Source organism: Paramormyrops kingsleyae, chromosome 1 (assembly GCF_048594095.1).
Source record: "Paramormyrops kingsleyae isolate MSU_618 chromosome 1, PKINGS_0.4, whole genome shotgun sequence".
Lineage (NCBI taxonomy): Eukaryota > Metazoa > Chordata > Actinopteri > Osteoglossiformes > Mormyridae > Paramormyrops > Paramormyrops kingsleyae.
Window position 1 is genome coordinate 29,816,590 of NC_132797.1, and position 23,411 is coordinate 29,840,000.

The 23,411-nt window shown below is 43.8% G+C and overlaps 1 protein-coding gene across 7 annotated transcripts in view; it reads left to right on the forward strand.

Annotated features, from left to right (window-relative positions):
- The first annotated feature begins 3,724 nt into the window (after positions 1–3,724).
- LOC111851656 (5'-AMP-activated protein kinase subunit gamma-2-like) overlaps positions 3,725–23,411 on the forward strand; it is a 68,707-nt gene continuing 49,020 nt past the window's right edge. The window contains exons 1-3 of one of the 7 annotated variants that reach the window (XM_072713279.1): positions 3,725–3,882; positions 5,563–5,652; positions 20,484–20,555. In XM_072713279.1, the coding sequence (XP_072569380.1) occupies positions 3,826–3,882; positions 5,563–5,652; positions 20,484–20,555 (219 nt within the window). In that variant the 5' untranslated portion in view covers positions 3,725–3,825. Of the gene's footprint in view, positions 3,883–4,778; positions 4,931–5,562; positions 5,653–20,483; positions 20,556–22,007; positions 22,103–23,411 lie in introns of those variants that run through there. The other 6 variants (XR_011992123.1, XR_011992124.1, XM_023826751.2 and 3 more) reach the window with 6 other exon arrangements.

The window sequence follows — 23,411 nt, forward strand, 5'->3', positions numbered from 1 at the left end:
CTAGCCTCCGTAGCTTTCGGCTCCGGACCTGAATAGGAAAAGGGGATACAAAAAATGTATAGATGGATGGGTTAACTTGTTACGATTATTCACGCAAGTAAACAGTACACAGACTTCCCGAGGCAATGGTTTTATACCCACAAGCTATTAGCTATAAGCTGTAATTAATCGTTATTAACCTGTGAGTGTTTTAATATATAATATTTCTATAAATTCTATAAATTGTTAATTAAAATTGTTACCAGTAGATCACCACCTGACCCTGCAGACTTATTTAAACCGAAGCTGCCACGTTATTCTTTTTGTAAAGTTTATTTTAACGATTGATATATTTATATGAACAGCTCCAACACGTACAGACTCCTTGAGTAACAAAGTAGCGTTTGTTGATCACAGTAATGATGGCGTTAGGGTGAAGTCGGAGGTGTTGTCTGTGATTCGTGCCTGTGAATTTCTGGCCAGGACAAAGAGAAGACTAAATTAAGTATTGTAGTATTGCCATTGTAACAAGCTCATTTAAAGCTGGGATTTGTTTATGTTTGGTTTAGTAATGCTAAGTTTTTCTGAGTACTGTTCTGACTGCTATTACGAGGACCGCCACTGAATAGCATTCCTATTGAGTGCAGAAGAAAAACAGGGTGAAGCTTCAATCACAGTACAGCACGTTCCAGCTTTCTTATTAAATAAATCACAACCCAATGGTTACGAAAAATTCTACCCCAACAACACTGCCAGCATTTTAACCTTGATCTCAGGCCCAGTTCTTGTGCAACCATCAAACCATTAAAAACACAAGGGAATATTTGGCATGTCCTTGTGACAGTTTTATTTCAGTTTATTTACTGAAAACTTTCAAGTCTTTTAATGAATATGGGTATGAATGTATTGCTGCGCCAGTGACCTACTACAAAGATGTCCAGCTGTAAGGATTTTTTTGTTTGTTAACCGGATAAATGAAAATGCATTACAAACGATGTATATACACTCAGCACAAGGTCTTCATACACATATGAGTGTGACCAGTTTTCCCACAAAAAATTCTTGATTTTGCCTAATTAGGTACCACAGAAAACAGAGAAGAATAGACATATTACTTTATTGTTAACAGGTAATTTACAGTGGATATAAAAAGTGTGCACACCCCTGTTAAAATGCCAGGTTTTTTGTGATGTAAAAAAATGAGACCATGATAAATCATTTCAAAACTTTTCCCACCTTTAATGTGACCTATGACCTGCACAAGTGGTATAGCATCAATACCATCTCCCCCCTTTTTTTATAGTTTACAGTTGTAGTTTTAATGTATCTTTGCTACACCACTGCACATTGGGTAATTTACTACTCATTGTTTTTTTGTTGTTTTTTACTGCTTTTTTATCGTTTACTGAAATATTTTAGTGCTACTGCTTGTACTTGCTTCTTTACTTTCTTTGCTCTCTCCTTTTCTCCCTTAACTGGTTGTTCAGCAACTGCAGCAAAAATAATTTCCCTCCGGGGATCAATGAAGTTTTTCTGATTCAGATTCTACAATTCAAGTGAAAAACAAACAAATCTGTTGGGGGGGGGGGTGTAATGCAAAAATAAAAAATGTACAATTAGCTGGTTGCATAAGTGTGCACACCCTTAAACTAGTACTCTGTTGAAGTGCCTTTTGATTTAATTACAGCATTCAGTCTTTTTGGGTACACAGCTGCCATCAATTAAAGTGGTTCTGATTAACCCCAAATAAAGTTCAGCTGTCCTAGTGGGATCTATCTGACGTTTACTCAGTTGCATCTTACAGCAAAAGCCATGGTTGGCAGAGACCTTACAAAGCATCAAAAGGATCTCATTGTTGAAAGGTATCAGTCAGGTGAAGGGTGCAAAAAAAGTTCCACTGCATTAGATATACCATGGAACACAGTGAAGACCGTCATCAAGAAGTGGAGAAAATATGGCACAACAGTGACGTTATCGAGAACTGGATGTCCCTCCGAAATTGATGAAAAGACAAGGCGAAAACTGGTCTGGGGGCTTCCAAGAGGCCTACAGCAACACTGAAGGAGCAACAGGAATTTCTGGCAAGTACTGGTTGTGTACCACATGTGACAACAATCTCCCGTATTCTCCATATGTCTGGACTGTGGGATTGGGCCGCAAGACAGAAGCCTTTTCGTACAAAGAAAAACATCCAGGCCTAGCTACATTTTGCAAAAAAAAAAAAAATAAGTGTCCCAAAAGCATGTGGGACAACGTGTTATGGTCTGAAACCAAGATTGAAGTTTTTGGCCACAATTCCAAAAGGTATGTTTGCTGCAAGAACAACACTGTATCACCAGAAGAACCATACCCATGGTTAAGCATGGTGGCGGCAGCATGATGCTTTGGGGCTGTTTTTCTTCAGCTAGTACTGGGGCTTTAGTCAAGGTGGAGGGAATAATCAATAGGTAATTGAATCAAAAGGTGCTTCAACAGCTCCCTGGGTGCCCCAATAGGTGGCTGCCCTTCACGGACAGCTTACTATACAAAGAGCAAGTTGAGGGAGGAGTAAAAACAATTTCCCCATGGGGATCAATAAAGTATCTATAGTATTATTATTTATTTTATTTATTACTTATTGAATGATTAATATTGGGAATGTCATTGAATAAATTTAAATCAGTTTACCCCAAGTAATACTTGCCTGTTAGACTATATATTTTGGTTTGGCGAGCAGCACAGCTGGTTAAGGCTATGCCTGAGTAAAGTAGGTTCAAATCCCAGAATATTCATATCGTTAAGGGTGCTAGATCAGTGGTTTGCAACCTTTTTTTTGTTCCAATTTACCCTGTGTCCAGGAAACTATGATTTGGGCCCCCCTACACAAGCCATGATATTGTCTCTTGTGTACATTCTACAATAATTGCTATTGGTGGCTCTGAGGCTACGGATCTGTGCCAGCAATCGGAAGGTTGCCGGTTTGAATTCTATGAACGTTTCTGGAGTGGTTCCTCTGTTGGACCCTTGAGCAAAGTCCTTAACCTGCAATTGCTTCATCCTGGGTAAGATGTTAACCTACATCCAGTCCTGCAAGCAGGTCCTCCAACTTACAGGGAAAGTTTGGGGGATGGTGGCAGAAGTGGGACTCCAGCCACTGGAAAAGACTCCATTTGAACTAGTGTGGTGCTGAGGTATCACCCGCCATGGCCGCACTCGGGTTCTCATACCCGAGCTGGTTTGACATGTGGTGGGTGCGGCGGAACGCTGAATCGCACATTCTCCTTACCCCTCTCTCTCCTCTGTTAATATAAACATTTTAATTTGGTTATACTACATAAACAATGCAATCTCTTTTGAACATTGCTCAAACAAGGTTTCACTCCACTACAGTATGTTCAGTTTATAGAATTACACTCAAAAGTTAATGTTATGGACAAAAAAAAAACAAACTAAATCTACGACGTATTTGGCAAATGGCTGTAACATCAGAAGGCTGTCAGCCAATAAACGTGTGCCTAACTAAAAAAGACCCTCATTCTTATAGGAAAATATATCGATACGAATGTATTTCTACGGTTTTCAAGTAAATTGTGTAACCGCCTCACCCCCGAATTAGTAGATCAGTGTTTCTCAACCAGTAGTCGGGGACCCCCCAGTCGGTCCACGTTTTCGCTCTCACCCAGTTTCCCTAGAATGACGCAGCCCCTGAATTCGGATGCAGCGATTATGTGGGAGTTTGAGTCTTGCCTGTGCTGTTTGTGGAGACCAAAGACGCGCGGAGTTCGATAGACTGCAATCCCGAACTGACCCATAACGTGTGATTCTATGCGCATTCTGTAGCGCTGGCTTCCCGTCCAGGCTGTTCCCATGCCCATTACTGCCTGGGACATGGGTCAGGTGCCCCGCGTCACTGTACTCAATACTGTAAGTGGTTGAAATATGGATGTCACTAAAACTTATTTTTCTTTTCATACTGGTTATGGTCTACCGTTTCTCCACTTGGATTCTGTATCTAACATGGTACTGATTAACTGACCAAACAGATAAAAAAAAAAAAAAAAAAAAAAAAAAAAAAAAAAAAAAAAACTAATCCATTTTAACTGTGCAGGGATTGACGCAACTTTCTAAGCAAGTACGCATACGCAATCGGTTGTTGCAACAGCGCAAATATGTACGTATTTTATGTGCATTTGCGACGATATGACAGGAAATTATCGTGCATTTTAACCTCTATACCGCAAATGAAGTACGAATTAGCATATAAATGTTAAAATGCACGATACTTTCTTGTAATATCGGCGCAAATGCACATAAAATACGTACGTATTTGCGCTGTTGCAACAATCGATTGCCTCACGTATCGCTTTTAAAGATGAATGCGTACTTGCGTAGCAGTTGTGTCCAACCCTGTTTGTGTATGTATGTGCGGCTTCATGTCCCACTAAACCAAGCTGCGGTTAGCAGGGAAAGCGCACTTGGAAATGCATTTAAGTTGATATGCAGTACCGCAGTATAACCACCAGGTGGCAAAAGGAACCCACAGTGGTGTCTCCTTCATTCGGTTTCATTTCTTTGACATAGTTGAAAATGCGATATTTTGTTCTATATTTTTATCCTCAAAAATTACTACATGGCCAAAAACCTGCCCACCCTTTGAATTCATTAATTAACATTCATATTTAACTTTATGCTACATATAAAAGACAACCAATCATATTCTTCAAGACACTGGAAATTAAGCTGTGTCAGTACCCAGATGTTCACGCTTATTCTCTATTTCTGTGTTCTTGGTGCCCTTGGCGTTCCTCTTCCTCCTTTTCCAATTTGGAAGTCGTAGTTACAAACAGGATACGCTTACTTCCGCAAAAGTGAAGGTACCGTAAAGCAGCTGAATTTCCAAGCCAGAATTGGACGCATCGGTACTTCACTGGACCGGATCGTTTTATGTTTGAGCATTTTAACTGCAGACGAGGTACGTGCATGCAAGAGATGCATACTGTAACCCCGTGTCTGTTGCATGCAGTCGCGACGTAAACACAGCCATGTGACTGAGTTGCGCCGTAGCGAGCCCGGATCCCAGTCGCTGGACCGTCTATTGCAGTTCGTACTTTTAGCGCGATACTTAAGGTGGGATCTGCCGTGTAATATGCTGATGCCCACGGCTCCCTCCATCACGATCCATCTGCGTTTCTCCCACGAAGGCAGTGAAACCGCTCACTGCGTAGTTAACACCCCCCGATCAGACCGCAGGTTATTTGCGCAGCACATGGAGTAGGTGTGGTTGTAAACTCTCCAGTGCGTCTCTCTGCCTTTTTCTTTTTTCCCTTTTTCCAAACAACGAGCCACAACATGCATCACTCCAGGCTGTGCGTTGGCAAAAGGGACTCTGCCTTAACCGTGTTCTTACTCTTTCCGGAGGTCCGCAGATTAGCCGGAGGCGTGTGAGAGAGAGGCACCCCCGCATGCGACTGCGCTCGGGCTGAGGAAGGTCGACGTGTTTGGGGGCTGCGTTTTTATCTTACAGACCGGGGAATAACCGAACTTCGCCTCTTCGAGCAGAGAACAAGCCGCATTTTTATTTCTTTATTTCATTTCTTTTCGTAGAAAATGGGAAGCACCGTGATGGACAGTAAGAAAACAGACATGAAGAAAAAGGTCCCTAAGAAGAGGAGGTCGCTCCGGCTGAACATGCCCGTGAGTCCTTCACTTTTTGGGGAGCCCATGTTGATACCCCCTGGCCGGGGGTCCGGAGGCGGGGGCGTCCTAAGTGATGGTTATGGCCAGGAGGCGGATTTGCCATCACAACACGTTATTGTTATCATCTGCACTTAACTCCCTTTGTAAATCGCTACTGTGTATATAATCTGCGACGCAGGTTTACCGGTAATGAAACCCTGCTCCGTGCTAATTCCTGTTTTTGAGACAAGCAGACGCGAGTTTCTTCTTGTGTGAAATATAAATGTAGAATATAAATCGGCGTATGAAATTTTAAGATTTTTTTTTTTTCATTTTATTTTTGACAAATTAGTAATACTATTATGGTATTTTTCGTTTTAACGGTTATTGTTATGTGATTGATTATTGCCATTTAGTGAACAACATTTCACATTCCATGTGAATTTATTTTGGTACTCATAGTAGCCTAGCTAGACAGTATTAAAGAGTTAAGCTGACTATGTAGGGCTGGGATGTATTGGGGTAGGGGACATTATAGATTTCATTCATGGGATAAGCGATTCTAGACCCTATAAGCCACCCTGGAAAATATTATTCTAAATCAATTTAGCGACTTCGTCCCGTATTTCTTGGGGTCTCCCCAAGTGTCACATCCTAGAATCGCCCATGTGCATGTGACAAACCAATAGGCCTGCTTAATCTAACTGATAGGAGATACAATTTTATTTAAGTATCACATAAGCAAAGATAGTCGCTGTTGGTGCCAGCATTAGAAAGACCGTAATAACTACACGTAAACAGTTCAAGGATGTCTGCCGGTCTCTGTTGCCAGATATTCACTATGCATGTCCTCCGGTAAATGTGTCCCACGTGTGATGCGATAAGCCTTAGCGTCAGACAGAGGTGGCGGGTGTGCGCTTATCTCTGAGTGTACGGTGCACTTTGAACGGCGCCGTGGGTCGCGCTTTAATGCCTGTAATGTAAAGTGTTTTTTGCACAACATTAAGCACCGCAGACCTAACTCCGCTCAGCAGATGGTGTTAACCCGGGATCATCGCGGTTCTGGTTCGGCCCGTTTCAAGTAAGACAGAGGGTCTACATCAGGGATTTTACCATTATGCTTAGTGGGTAAAGCCACGAGAAGCTCCAGGCCGGCTGTAATTAACGGACTTGTCACGCCAAGGAAATTTTAGGTTTCCCCCTAAAACAATAAGTAAGAGACTCATTAAGAGGGGATTTGTTTCAATGCAGAAAACGACTGACTCTCTCATTAAGTGTTTGCTTAAATATTAGATAAGTATTAATGTTTTAATCGTTAACGTAATGGATACATATTTTATGTTCTTCTTAAAAACGGCGCTTATTTAAAAAAAAAAAAAAAAATGCCTCAAGATTCTGTCTTGCAATAATTTATTTACCAGACGCTTTTGTCGAAAGTGGCGCACTAAGCGCGAGCAAGGAGCTGTCAATGAGCCAACTCGGTAATAGTGGTACTAGATAAGGCTGTGCAAACTGGTAAAAAGGAAGAAAAAAAAACAGGGGAAAAAGAAAGGTGATGTAAACAGATATTGCAGTAATCCGGGGAACGGTGTGAACACAAGTGCTATGTAATAGAAGAACTGTATCGATATGGCTACACAGATAAGCTGTAGCCTATAACTCGCTGTCCTCAATATTCAGGTACAGTGTGCTCCTTTTGACTAGCCCCACTGCAGCAAGCTGGAATGCACCCGGTGATGGTAATGCAGCTGATTTATGGGGTCGGGATGTATCCTTGGCTGAAGCCCAACGTGCCTTTTTATAGTGGCCTGTGATACACGATGAAGCAGGGCCTGGTTTGTTGTTCCCGAGGCCCCAGCGAAAAAGTCGCTTTGGGGCTCCCCCATTATAGTGACTGTGGCCAAAAGGGAGATCCCAGGAGCATCAAGCTGGCCGTCTTTCTCGCTCCCTTTCTCTTCCTGTCGTTCCCGAGAGTCTGTCCATCTCCGTTAAATGTGTGTTTTTTTGCATTTTGTCGCTTCGGGGGCCGTCGGGTAGAGCAGGGGCGCTGGGAGAAAAGCGGGAAGTCGAGGAAACATCTGCAATGGCGAAAGCTGCTCTAAGCCATTGAGTCACGGTCGCAGTGCCGCACTGAGGCTGCCAGAAGTCCGCCTGCTTCTTCATTTTAACATCCACAGCCTTAACCCCTCGTGTCCTTCAGGATTTAGGCCTTGGGTGCATGTTGATTTAAATCATCTTCGGCACTGAGAATACTGAAAGCCATTAATTTTTTATTTATTTGGTTTGTAAACCATTCATCCTCTCAACACGACAGTGGAGTCGGGGTTGATGTGGTCTCACCCCTCTTGAAGGTTTATTGGAGGCAGACTATCAAAATGCACAGAAGATGGTGGTCTTCTGTGCTAAATCCATCTCTATTTTACCATGCCGACATGCGTATGCCCTGTGTACTTGCTTAGGCTCTGTTTATGTGCACAGTAATTTTTCTGTTCTCCCATTTTACCTTTCCGCATGTTCCTGATGTGAATCGAAACCATGACAGGATTGCAGCATTGCATGAGACTATTGGTGGTGTCTGGCTTAGTGGTTTAGGAGGCAGAAGGTTGACAGTTCAGATCCCAGGGTCAGCAGAAACCGCTGTTGGACCCTTGAGTGAGGCCCTTAATTCCCAAAAGCTCCAAGAATGGGCTGAACTGCTTTCTGGAAAGTGTGCATCGCATTGCTTTAAAGGCATCCACTGAATAAATACTGTGTGAAATTCTCACGGATAATTCCACCTGTTATTGTTTAAACCAGGAGTGGCCAATCTTATCCGCAAGGGACCAGTGTATATGCAGGTTTTTGGGATAACCTTTGGGTCAGCTGTTCAAACCCAGGTGTGAGGACTCTTCAGCCAATCAGTCCTCTAATTAATAATCTAAGTAGGGAGTTGCAGTGAAACCCTGCATAAACAGCAGTCCGTCCTGGGTAAGATTGCCCACCGCTGGTTTAAATGCTCCAAGGTTTCTTTACCTCTATGCCCTGTGGATTTATCATCAGTCATCCATAGTGTGTCAGCCCTATTTGATAATCTGACCGGATATAATCCTCGCCTGAAGTAATCCCGTTACATATTTTTTTTTTGTGTTTATGGTCTCTCAGATAAATCAGCCATAACATCTGAATTTCATTGCATCCTTTGAGTGCCGCTGCATTTGAGTACAAAAGACACGGATGAGCCAGTTCAGATTTTGTTTTTTTTTTTTTTTTTGGTCGTGTTCCGAGTTGCTCAGCTGCCAACTGAAATCGTGCGTGGAAACGTCACAGCGGGCCAAACCACAGACAGAACATGACCACAGCCTGGATGATCTGTAGACGTTTGGACTTCAATGAAAAAAATGCCTTTTAAACATTTTAATTTATGTATCCAGTCCAGAAGTGGTGAGTGAATGGTGTGTGCCCTGCGATGGGTTGGCACCCCATCCTGGGTTGTTCCCTGCCTTGTGCCCATAGCCTCTGGGATTTACTCCAGACCCCCTGTGAGCCTGAGACAAGCAGTTACAGAAAATGGATGGATGGACAATCCAAAAGTGATTTCCACATTTGATTCCATAGATAATCAAACCATGTTTTGATTAACATATTGCAGTATTATCACACTAATCTTTCACACCGACACTCGTAAAATGCACAGACCTGTCTTGAAGTGCATCTGCCAGGGGTACGACCCTCTGGTGACCTTTTGGTAATCTGTCCCCTGCTGCACTCAGTGTTAATGGGTTGGTCAGTGTTTATCAGTAGAGAAGCAGAGACCTGCGACCTTCTTGAAGAGGGGGATCCTTTCATGTTATGGAAGGACGTTGAAGGTGGACCCGAAAAGTCTGCTTGATACAGTTAGGAATTTGTGCAAAGGATTGTTTGTCTTACCCAAAAGGCCTCTGGCTCCAGAATTTTTAGTTGTTACTGCAGCCGTGGATTCTATGCTGCTTATCCACTTGAAGTTTTTCTAAATATTGCTTTGTTGTTTTTATTCACATTTGAGAAGAAATAAAGGAACTTCATGCATATGGTGGATCGGGGGGGGGATTGAGGTGTCCTTTGCCGTCACTGTTCACAAGAGCCAAGTAGCGTCACGAGTCAACGTTAAATGACGCACCGCGGGTCTGGTGTGACGTGTCCAGGACTCGTTCCGTAACCCAAGGTCCTTGGCATGTGACCAGATCGTGGATTTGAGGTGCTGTCGCCTAGGTTTCATGACAAGGTTTTCAATTAAAAGATAAACGGGGGGGATGTATAAAAATATATTTCCCATCAGAATGAGACCTTGGGGTAATTCGAGAGCGCTCTACAGTTCAGGTGGCTTTTGGCCTATCGATTTATGCTGAGTGCAGTGTTTCAGCGGGGAGGAGTGACCCAGCACTGTGTGTACGTGAGGGGGGGGGGGGGGGGTAGGGGGGGCGGGCATTGTTTTTATTACAGTATGTCAGATTGAAGCTGTCGATGACTGATCGGGAACAGAATATGAGCTTCTTAGTTTCCAGTTTGCCCTCCCTGCACTCTGGTGTTTTTTTGCAGTTCCTTGAAACTTTAACACCCCACTGGCAGGAATTTAAGACCCTTGCTGCCATATCTGATGGGAGCCCTGATTTTCCTCAAGGGTTCACTGCTTTCTGGTGATGTCCTGCGTTGGGGGTTCAAGCACAGATTAATCTGGTGTTTGACTGATCCATGGGTAGTTAGCTGAGACTGACTAGTTAACTGAAGGGGAGGTTTTTGTGTGGTTCAGTGGGTTAGGCCTCTGTGCCTGTGATCAGACGGTCACCAGTTCCAGTACTGGGGTCAGCAGAGAGATTTCAGTGTTGGGTCTTTGACCAAGGAATACTCCTAACCACATCTGTGTGTGTGTGTGTGTGTGTGTGTGTGTGTGTTAAAAAAGAAGAGCAAGGTGGAGTATGAGAGAACTAGCACACTCCAATATACTTGTACCAAAGGCAAATAAAGGTTAATTTTAGTGCTTGTTATAGTACATCCATTAGGTTATTTTACAGTCACTCCATTGGCATGACTTCAGTGACATCATTACCAAACTGAACAGATTAGAACCATAAGGAAAAATATCACATAAAACCAATGCTGGCATTTATGGTAAAACTACTACATGCTTGGATCCATGTGGTATGCTAAGCTTGGCACTGTGCGCTGTCCTTAAATGCTCCAGGATCCCTGATTTTACTATCTTTAGAAATGCAGTTTTTAGGAGCGGGCTGGACACCCACATATGGTTCTGGTTACGGCACTTTGTGCTGCTTCTGAGATCCGGATTCTGAGAAACTGTGATGCTCAGAGTTGGACCATAAGTTGTATCATTTTGTGGGAGATTTAATCCAGCGTTTTTCAAGGAAAACTATGGGAATCTCCACCTTTCTGTGGCTTGGAGCCTTTGGGCCCCACTTAGCCAGAGGCAGAGCCTTGTTATCAAGAGATTTTGACAGCAGCATGAGTCAGTTGCATTTGCCTGACTGCTCTGTAGGGGGCACTGATGCGGCACCCTGTTGACATTTACACTCTGTTGGTTACCAGACCCCTCCCCCAGTTTCCAAATAGTCTGATTTGGCTTAGAATTGGCACCCAGTTGGGACTGAGGGCTTTACACTCTACAGCAGGGAGTCTAGACCTCTTGGAATTTCACACTGCAAACAAACATATCGCCACTGTAGCTGCTGCCAAGATGCACGGTGCAGTTTTAAAAAGGCTCCACACTAATTATTTATTTACAAACTGCGTTCATACAGGTTCTGCGTGATAAGTGATTCGGTTAAATCATTTATGAAGCTGGATAACAGCTTAATATAACCCAGTATATGATGGAGTCTGTACTGTTATCAACAAAAGGCCTGTCACACCCTTCTGTATAGTCCTAATGAAGTTCTCCTTCTAGGAATGGAAAGGATAGATGTAAAGTTTTTCTAATTGTGAAGTCACACTTTACATTTGTTTTCAGTGCTGCTTAGATTTTCTGGTTCAAACATTCGCCTCTTTGTGTAGCAGTTTTGTTCTTGTCTTCACGTCTGGCTGAGGAACTCGCCTCTGATCATACCACCTTGCCCATCACCACTGGACAAGTGCAGTTCCAGAATGTGCTCACAGTGAGTAGCTGCATGTCATCCCAGAGTCCGCCCCCTCCACTGGCAGACACATTCCCACTGGATCTTAGTGAAGCGGCAAGTGTGTTTCTTCCTTGTTTACCTGGAAAGATGACTGTTCACCAGTGATCATGAATGCAAGAAACATCTAAACGATTTGTACATGGTTGTCCTTATGCTCTTCGGCAAACTTGAGAAATGATTGCCCTCAACTCTCATAGAACAGGGCATGAAATCAGGCACATGTCACCCAAACGGCCAGACCTTACACCACGTGCAGATGGGTCAGGTGATCCGCTGACTGACCAGTCAAATGCAGGTGTTTGTTTACGCCCTGGTGTACAGGTGGCCTAATGGTTAGGGATGCACACTTGTCATTGAAAGGTTGCTGGTTGAAATCCAAAGGGACAAGTGCTAAAGTGGCTGCCCTCCGCTATATCACAATGTCACATATGGGTTAAATACAGTGTGCAGTGGTATGTCAACAATGACAGTTCACATTGGGCCCTGTTAAGTATGTTTCCCCACCAAATTACGTGCAGTATGACTGTATTGTGAGGTTAACGAAGGCCAATCAGAGAGCGGCGTGCTGTGTGAATGATCTAGCTCACGGTTGTTTTTTCAGGGTAAACGCTCTACTTGGGTCATCTTGAGAGTGAATCTTTGTCCCCCAAAAGGAATTTGTTTCCAAAGTTTATGGAAGACTAAAGAATGACACACCTGTCAGCTTTTGTTTTGCTTTGAAACGTAACTATCAGTTAAATTTTTTTGTATTGTTAGCGAATTAGAATTGTTTTTGTTGTAGTTTTGCGAGTGATTGCATTGATTTGCTGCTCTGTTTTTTTTTTTTTTTTTTTTTTTTTTTTTTTTCTTTAAAGAAACATGTACAGACCCCATGGAAATCCTATTCAGACAGGAACGTTGTGTGGAACCTCCTTGCTCTGGAAAGCTTGCTTGTGATCGGTGGACAGGTATGAGGGTTTGGTTGGGGGGGGTGGGCAGACATTTGGCCGAACAAGCAGTGTTTAACTGTTCCCGCTGTGCCCGGCGTGCCGTGTCGGCCTGCTAGCAAGCAGATGTTTTTCTTGGAGGCCAGGTACATATGAGCCCAAGGTTTTCGCTTGTTACCATGTGTTTGTTCATCTAACAAAACATTCTTTGTGTTTTGACGGGGATGTGCTGTTTCAGGCTGACTTCAGTTTCACTCTGGAAGCTTCTGTGATCCTTTTATTCTCTCTCTTTGGGGTTTTATGTATGGTTCTGCATGTCTGTTAAGCCCCCAAAATGTACATTCTAGTCAGAACTCATATTTTAATCACGCTGTTTTCTCTCTTGCTATAAATATTCATGGCTATTGTTTTCTTTAAAGAGGAACAGTCACCCCCGTGATATTGTTTAGTCTTGCCAAGGCATGTCTTGATAACTTTATCAGAAATGCCTTTTTTATGCAAACATTTTTAGGAGGTTAATTTTCCTCCAGACTTCCAGAAAGTGTCAATAAAATTTTATAATCCGTTTTACCATTGATATCCCCTGATTTGGTCCCGAATTTCCACCTAACAATGTTATGAAAGGATAAAGCGGTATTGTGCTGTAGATAATGGTGAAATTCTCCCATGGGAATATACCAAATGAGTCCTCCCTCCGGAGGACCTGCTGTCACATTCTTCTCCTGATTTTTGGAAACCTATTTTTGCAGTCATAAAGTTTGAAACCACTATGGATAATTTGCTTGAAGCTCCAGGCAGAGAATACCTCTTTCTTATAACACTGTCTCTGTTTTCATGAATTTACCCCTCTTTGAACAAAATAAAGATATTAATCCAATGTTGCTGCATTGTTGGCCCATACCATAATCGTCAGGATGGGGTGGTGTTTGTGTGTCACCTGTCTGGTCTTAGTACACGTCTTGGTGGAAAAAGCACCAGGACAGTAGACTCAACACACCCACCTGGGCTGAAGGCATCCGACGCTGTTGAAGTAGCTTTGGAGAAAAGAAACAGTTGGGTCCTGCATCAGCGCCCCCTACTGAGCATGAAAAACTTGCCCGTCAGAAAAATGCTTGTTGCTATTTCAGACTGCTTTTATCCTAGCTAATATATTAATGCTATTAGTGCTGTCAAACGATTAAATTTTTTTAATCACAGGGTTGTTGTGGATTAATTTCGATTAATTGCGATTAAATATCATTCAGTTTTAATCTAAATTAATCACATTTAATTTTGCATGAGCAAACAGACTCAAGGAAAAAAGGGAATATATATGCACTTAACATGTTTATTGAACATCTTGAACATGAGTCGGATGCATTCCATCTGCCACAGAAGTGCAATACCATGGACCCATATCATATTATCATATCAAAAAGCAAGATTTTTTGCTTTGCCAGACAACTTGTAGGATTTAAGGTACCTCAGTTTAAATGGTCTTTATCTTCGTTCGCTTACAATTAGCCCGAACTACCGTAAATCCGACAAATAATCCGACTAATCATGAAATCCAATTCTAGCCCGGTTAATTGCCATTGTTAGCAATATCAGTTAATAACACATTACGTGCGGTGCTTTACGTATAAAACTCTGTAGCAACACATCCACAGATAAGTTGGACGGTATAGCGTGGCCGACCAATTTAATGAGCCACAAATGAGAAGTAGTGCTTAAACAGTATAAGACTACAACTTTCCCTTCTGTTGATAAAGGGCGCAGCCATCTTAGATTCTGAACTCGGGATCCTCTGTGCTGCTCCGAGATATTTCTCGGATCTCCGAGAAACTGGAGCGCGCATGCAGTCACTTCCGGCTTCAAAACTCCAGAATCCGACTCGGAATACGAGTTCCGAGGACAAATGGAACGCACTAAAACTGGCCGAAATGGGTTGACAGACATTTCAGGGATTTTGAATCATTCTGCGCTGCAGATGGGTTAATTGCGTAAAATTTTTTTATGAGATTAATCATGATGATGGATTAATCCGCGTTAACCTATTAATTTTGACAGCCCATATATATATATATATATATATATATATATATATATATATATATATATATATATATATATACACACACACACACATTTTCCTCCACAGTTACCCCCCCCCCCCCCACAGAACAATGCAGTCTATGACCAGTCTGACCAGGCTTCTATAGTATGGTGTAACCAGTAATCAGACTAGTGGACAGCCTCCACCTGGGCAGCCCGGGGTCAGGAGGAAGGGATAGAAGGTTCTGGAATAAGCGTCTTAATCCTCCTGGATCCTGCTCCCTTCTCCCTCTGCATGGGCCTGGCATCTGTCAGCCTGGCAGAGACACCCTGTGCCTGCTTTGATCCAGTCTCCCTACCCTCCCTCACCGGCTCGTGATTGGTTTTGGAGTTTCACATAGAGGGCGATTGTGTCTCTGTCCGTCTGGTTACTGTCGTCCAGCGCGACTTCCAACTCGACGCCGGCGCAGCGTCCAGACTGAGTCCCAGCCGAGGGCGGTCACTGTATTGACCTCACCACATGCGGCACTCTCAGCCACCCCCAACCCCCGCCACCCCACCCCCTTAACCACCACCCGCTTTCTCCGGAGCCCCTTCAGCCCGCCCGTCCTGCCAAAATAGGATTTGCAAGTGCTGCAGGCAGCAGATTCGACAGGCTTATTGTCTTATTATGAGCGTGCAAAAGTCTGTGTGAGTGCCAGGAGCAGAGCGTGGTGATATGACCGTGAATTGTATAACCGTGTTATCGACACTTTTTTTATCCAAAGCGACGTACATTTCAGAGAAAGCAGGATGAGACTTAACAGGATGAGCGATTAGGGAATTAAGGGCCCTGCTCAGGGACCCAATGGTGGCATCACTCCGCCGACCATGGGATTTGAACCTGCAACTTTCAGATCGTAGGCATTCAAACCCGTTAAGCTTCTCAGCACCCCCCAGATAATATTAATTTAAAATCAGGGTTTGTTATATACTGTGAGAATAACTGCTTCTCTGTTTGCCCAATAGCCTGTGGTTTTGTGTCGGAGGTTAAGTCTGTGATGGGAGCCAAAGGTTGTGAAGAATGTTGGCATCCCAGTGACTGCACTCTTCACCCGCACTGCGTCTCAACTGGTGAAGGAAAATAAAAATCCTTAGAGAAGTTTACTCACAATTTACTGCTTGAAACTGCTCCGTTGGAGCTACCCTCATCGTCATGTCTGCTCAGCGCTGGACGTGTTTCACTGGTGTCACATTATAATGAAAAATATCTGCGATGTAGAACCCATCAGCCAGAGAGCGAGTCTCACTCAACTCCATCGTTAGCCTGTATCTATTTAATTATCAAATCACTGCAATAATTACAGTAATTTTGTGTCTAGTAACCTTGAAGAGTTTTGAACTGCCAGCATTGAAATGGAGTTTCTGTCTCATGTAACAGTGATTAGCTCAGGGATATTTGTTAGCATCCCACCAAATATGGTACTGTATGCACAGTTTGTTGTGGAAAAATACCTCCCGTTTCTTGAAGCCTCAGACAGCATAAGGAAGAGTATGCATCATATCGTCTGTGAAATGCAGTCTGCACCAGCACGTGCAGGTGAAACGCTCATGTTTGTGAAAAAGCACCCAGTCAGCACTCAGATTCCATGTCCTGTACATTCACTTCTGTAGCTGACTCATCATTATTTGTATGCAGATTTTTTATCCCTATTGCAATGGATTTTGGGTTCTCAAGCCCCAAAGAGCTCACACACACACACACACATACACACACACACACACACACACACACAGTGGTACCTCAGTTCTCGAACTCATTAGAACTCGAATTTCTTAAAAGTTGAACCAACCAGTTCGAAAAAAAATTACCTAGAACTCGATCTGAATCTAGTCAAACCGTGAACGCCGACCTAAGATCTTGTACACACGGGGAAATGAGTCACGCGGCATGTCTCTCAGCGGAAACAAAGGGTAACACTTCAGTCTCAGCCTCGCATTCACTGTGATAGCATCCTGCATGTTTACACTAGCTGAATACATATATTTAGACAGTAAAAATACATTTAGACAATGATAGACAGTAACAGTAATTATTATAATAAAATACATTTTAAAATAAAGATTTCTTATTTTAATATTAATAAACTTAATACATTTAATTATAATAATATTGTCGTGCGAAGATAACGGAGACAAAGGCTGAGACGTCAGGGTATCGGGGAATACGGGGTTTAATTACAGGTAAGGCAGGCAAAATGCAGACGGACAATACAATGACCGGACTGGGGACGAAATACAGAGGATTAATGATGACAACCAGAAACAGCTGATCACACGGGGTTAACAAGGGGGCGTGGCACATGGAAGGAGCGGACGATCCATTTATTTTCTTACTTAACAAATTACTGTTTTGATAAATGTGCTTAGATGTGTTTAGAAGAGCATATACTGTACTTGTTTTATCCGGTTCATTTTGTGTTTAAATGCTAAAAAAAACATATAGGTGTAATTTTTGAGGGCCAATTAATTGGTTTTCCATTATTTCTTGTGGGGAAAATTCGATCAGAACTCGAACATTTTAGGATTCGACCCGGAGTTCTGAACGGATTAAGTTTGAGTTCTGAGGTACCACTGTGTGTATATACACACAGACAATCCTTTAACAAGCAGAAAGTATCTTTAAACTATCACCCTGTCATCTGCATGAGGCTTGTATACGGTCATGTGTGGGATAAGTACAGAGAAGGTAAGATGTAGAAAATATTATTAATCGTTGAAGTATGTTACTGAACCTCAGAAATGTCCTGTGTTCCTCAGCCTGTCCACCATGCCCTCTGGTGGCGAGGTAGCCAACGTCCCTTTTGGCCTGGCGGTAATCACGGATGACTGAGTGTCAGGCCCGTCTGGAAAATGTACATAAACGCAGTTATGAAACCACCACAACATATTAATTTATTGGGCATTTATGTTTAAAGCATGTTTGAAAAGCTGGTTTCATTAGTCCCTGGGGCAACTGGGGGCTCCACGGTGAAAATACTCTGCTGCTGGGATTTGAACCAGCAACCTTCTGGTCACAGTCACTGCATCCTAACCTGCTGAACCAACTTTGCTCTTAAGACTCAGACTGCCCTTTTTAAAAGAATACAACTAAGGCTCCTCAGGCCGAATCGGACTCCCCCATTTTCCAGATACTACTCCTTTGGACTAAACTAAGCTCACAGTCTAAACATTATGGATGTTTTGTGCATGGAAACCTGGATGTGGTGTCAAAGGCTGTGACACCACAGCTCAGAGAATCCACATTTTCCTCTGTTCATTGTGCATCTCTCCTCTCCCCTCACCTCCACGCTGCTGTCGTGTTCCGGACTTTCCCCTGAGGTGCTGAAGCAGTTCTGAAACCCTTTGCTGCTTTACAGCTAAAATATATCCAGGTCATTGACGGATCATCCACCCTGAAGCAGGGCTGGCTTGCTGCTTGTTAACTTGTCTGTTTGACTGATGTCTGAAAGCCACAGACTTTCACAATCCTATATTTTTTGGTCTGCTATTGTCTGGATGTGTGGTGGATCTTGTTTTGTTGCAGTTAGCACACGGGAGTTATTGTTTAGCTGTTTTTATCTATATAGAGCATCGTTACAAACAAGAAGAATGTGATCGAACCAATTAGAGCCCATTTCTGTTTATATACGTTTGCAATGGCTTTCGTGTCTGTGGGTGAGTAGATATGCAGTCCGACCAGCTGGCTAGACAGCCCTGCCTCCCAGTGCGCGTGTTTGTGTGTGGTCTAGGTATGCATCACATTGTGGGGACAAAATGTCCCCACTATGTCATAAAAACCTGTCATTTTGATGTTGTGGGAACCATTTTTTCGGTCCCCACAAGGGGAAATTCAATTTTATTAGAATCTGTGGGGAAAAAAATAAAATGGCAGAAGACTTGAATTTTGTTTGGTTACTTATGGTTAAGATTGGGGCTGGGTAGGGGTTAAGATTGTCATGTTGGGATTGGGGGTTCGCCCATGGGAATAAATAGACGGTCCTCACAAAGATATGAGTGCAGGTCTGTGTGTGTGTGTGTGTGGGGGGGGGCGGTTTCTCTATCCCTCTTTCCTGGCCATTAGGGGGGGTGCATTCGAGCTCGTTATAGGGGTTTCCAGGAAGTGTCTTGGCTTGGTGCTGAATCGCTGTACCACCAAGTGCAGGCCAGGGGCGTATCGGCCATGTTAATAGGTGTATAAATTGTAAAATGCATAGTGTGGGTAAAAGTCGCAGCTTAAAGCAAAGTACAGCTACTCTTTTTATCATTATAATTGTCTTTGTTATTATTGCTCATACTAAAATGGATCAGTTTCCTAGGTAGGGTCCAGCCAATAAGAAGAAGCCCCTGGTAGCCAGATCATTAAATGGATGAAATGAAAATTAATCACTGATTTATTATTACTTGTGAGGAAGGGAGTGGTAATCAACTGTCTAGCAGGCAGCTACCAAAGGACCAAATCCAAGCTCTCTACCCCCATCCCCCCCCGCTGTGTTTCCTACATTGAGTCCTCCAGCCTGGATCCTGCTCCCCCTCCCTGTTTGTTCCTGTCGACCTGCCTTATTCAGCTAGGCTCACGGACGCTGGAATGACATGGAACGTAACTCTTAGCGATAAACACCACCTTTGTGTGTGTATAATGTTCTAAAACCGTTTGACCCTGAGAACCTTCCAGGCACCTGGATGCTGGTGTTAAACCATATTAACCGGGTGGTAAGTTCTTTATGGGTGAGGTTAAAGTTGGTGGTTTGTCACTGTCATTTGTTATCAGGCCTTATCGGGCTGTCTGTCAATGAAGTGACCTCGTAGGATGCATTTGACAGGACACACAGTAACACTGCCATGATTCTCATCAGGGTTTTCCAAAAGAAACCGTCGCAGCTCATCGGTAGCCCAGGCAGAAACACGGAGAATTACGGCACAACCTGTATGTGGTCCTCAGCGCCGGCTGGTGTCGATGGCTGCCATGTGCACCGTACCACACCGGGACTGTAGCCAAACTCCACAAGGGTGTTTCCCCGTTGGCGCTGGCTTGTGTGTAAGCGTTCAGAGAAATATTAAAGTCCTCTAGCTAAAAGAACAAGACTCCAAAGACACTCAGACTGACTAACAGGTGTGAGGCCTGCGGTCATGTGACAACGGGATTTGATGTGCCAGAAGGAGGCGCAGACAGTGTGCGGCTCAGCAGGCTAGGACACGATGTTTGTGATCAGAAGGGCATGGGTTTGAATCTCAGGAGGAGCAGAGTGATTTCACCATTGGGCTTTTGAGCGTGGTCCTTAGCCTCCAGTCATTCCCAGGACTGTCTGAACCTGCATTTTCAAAAATGTATGTTACTTTAGATAAACACATCAGATCAATAAATTAAAATATTATAATATTGTAATTTTTTCCATGGGTGTAAAGGGAATATGGGAATAGTCACAGTCACATCTAACACCAATGGCCGTGCCTCTGTCCCCGGAGGCGTGAGGGTCTCCGACAGCTGGGGTGGCTCTAATGAGTTATCATGAGCGTTCAGGGTGTTTTCTCAGCAGCAGGGAGTTCTGGCGAGTCCCGACATGTGGCATTGAAGCCAGACTCCTCCAGTCGCTCGGTGACGAGGATGTCGGCAGAAGGTGGCCGCCTGCCATTCGGGTGATACAGCTCCGCAGCCTCACCGGTTCTGCGTTCCGCATTCCACACCGGGTCACGCTAACGGTGCTCCCCTTCTGTCCCTGCACAGGACCTAAGCTCCCTCACCATGCCGTTCCTGGAGGGGGACACCGATGACAAGGACAAGGACGGCCCGCACAAGGTGAGGCATCCGGCGCTACGCGACTCCCCAGGGCAGACGGCCGGTTCTCGGGTGGCGTCCGGGCTGATGGGCGTTCCCACAATCCCTCAGGGTGCTGGAGAAGCAGGAACCTGCTGTTTGGGATCCACTCTGAGATCGTACGGGATCAGGTGATGCGAGCGTGTGTGAACGGGGGAGTGATGAGCTTTTGGAGGCTTATGTAACACAGCTGGATTGTTCTCTCGAATGGCGCCTTGTTTTACATTTTCACAGCCAGTAGATTTATTGGGCCGATTCCTGTGAAATGTGCTCATTGTGATCGTTTAGCTGTCATGGTCACCCGCTGAGTAAGGCGGAGATGTCACTCCTGTATGCTCCCTCGAATGGTTGTTATCCATCTGTCCATCCGTCCCTCCTTCTGCTTATCCTGAACAGGGTCGATTATTATTATTCAAGGTTTCGTGGGTTTTTTTTTATTTGTTTCACATGCAGGGTGTGCAGTCACACTGTAACCTGCAGTGAAATGAATTGTAGTCAACTCTGCCAAAATAGCAGTAGTCATATTAATAAAAGAATGAAAAATAATATAAATCATAGTGAAGAAAAAACGAAAAAACAAAAACAGCAAGGTGTAGTGTGTATTTATAATATTATTATTATTATTTTAATAATAATTAGTATTATCGACATGGAACATTGGCTGTGTGACCAGACAGAGGTGCCAGTCTTCCTGACCTCACACACCCCATCTGTCATATCACAGATTGACACTTGCCTGGGGCAATGTCACCGGTCACCATGGTAACAAATCCGAACATCCCCAGACACGCCCTTAATATCACCTGCCTCTTCCATGACAAACCTGACAGGGCAGTGAAGCCTCTTACTGCTGACTCTGTAGTTCTGCAGTTAAATTCTCTTTTCGCCACTAAATGGTTGCTGTAGAGAGTCTTCTCATTGAGAAAATGATTTATAACTGGTATAAGTATCTGATTTAACAACATTTTAAAACATTCTGTGACTTGAGTGACGCTATGTTCATCACATGACGATATTAGATCCTCCCCCAACCTGGTATGCTGCCCCCCCCTTGCTTTCTCCTTCCCATAACCAAAATGGCCATAATCCGCCACACCTGTGTCCGGTTGGTTGATCATCTGACTTTCTTAATTGGTCGTTGGCTTGTTTCCCGTGATAATTTGGTGGTTGCTCTACAGAAAGGCCTTTTGACAGATATGAGACAGATATTACAGTATATACGGTTATATTTACCATGGCTTGTACTGATATAACTGCCTCATTCAAGATCAACATTGCTAATTTTTTTTTAATTCTGCCTGAGGTGATTTGCGATTAAAAAAAAAATGACTGGTTAATATACCAGGTTGCCTCGTTAGCTAATTCCCGGTTTCTGTCCCGCACACCTGCCTCACTAAACTGCTCTGATTAAGCACAGCTGTTTCATTCAGCGTGATGCTTGTGGAGTCCAACACTTTTAGTGAAGCAATTCTTTGAGTGCAGCTGGATGGTATTGGGAGATGGAAGCCAAGGTGGTGGAGAGAGCACAGGTGGGTGTTCGAAGGCCTGTGCAAATGAGGGCGCTGGGTCGGTTGATTCTGTGTATGTTGATGCAAGAGCGCACACCACCGTGAGCAGGTGACATCAGCAACAGCACTTTGAAAGAAAGTGTCATGTGACCAGGTGCAGACGCATGTCACCATAGCGCCTCATCTCCTAACACTTCCATGCCATGATCTTTAAGCCTTTAAAACGGCCTGTACCATCCATCCATCCATCTGCCATTTTTGTGGTCCTCTAAGTGTGTCTGCCTGTGTATGCGCATGCGTTTAAGTGTTAATTGATGTGTCTATATGGTGTCTGTGTCAAGTCAAGTAGGCTTAATGGTCATACTGTCTAGATAGGTACACAGTGCAACAAAATAATGCTTCCCCTGCATTTTCACCGTACTTTATGAATGGTGTTTTTCTGTTCATATATCTCTTTGTTCTGAATATGCACGTCGTTCATCTGCACTTGCATGACGGCAAAGGCCAGCTGTTTAGCCCACAGCACAGACCTGCTGTGTTATTCACATGACCGTTCCTTTGCTTGGTTGTACCCCTGTAAGTGCGTGAGCATGAGGTTTTGGAGGGTGCTGGTGTGTCATTCACAGGGTGATTTTGGCCTGGAGGCTCCTTAGCTGGGCTTTTACTGCTGACATGGTTGGTCTCATCATGAGGTTCTCAGATGGAGGGTCTTCATGGTAGAGCAACAGCGAGAGATTCCTGTAGGGCTTATCACATCATCCTGGTTAACAAGGACTAGAAGACAGCCGTTAAAATATTATTCCTAAGTGGCTTCTTTAGTTTTTTTATTTAAAAAAATGTCTGTTCCTGTCTCTTTCATGCATTAAGTTCTTTACAGACACATTTATTTTCTGGGGGGGGAAAAAAATTAAACAGTCATTTTTATAGAAGTTCAAAGGTTGCGCCATTCACTAGTTGCCATGGCAACATCACGGTTTGGGTTTTTTTTTTTTTTTTTTTGCCTTATCTGTTTCCAGAGTGAAGCAGTCTTTTCACCTCTCAGTTTAAAAGCCCCCCCCCCCTCAGGAGTCCTACCGCTCCCTGTTGTTCAAACTGTGCAGTTGGGTAATTGTCATCAGGGAAACGCCACATGGGTTTTACCCCCCCCCCCAGCCGTAATAATGGATTGATAACGGGTGCTACTCTGTGTAAATCCCACGGTAGGTGGCAGCAAGGCTGGCACCCCACCCAGCACTGGGGGCTGTGGCTAACTGGGGGGGGGGGATAGCTAAATCCCTCCCTTCACCTATACCAGACTCTGTCATGGTGGGGGAGGGGGTCGTGCCAGCCT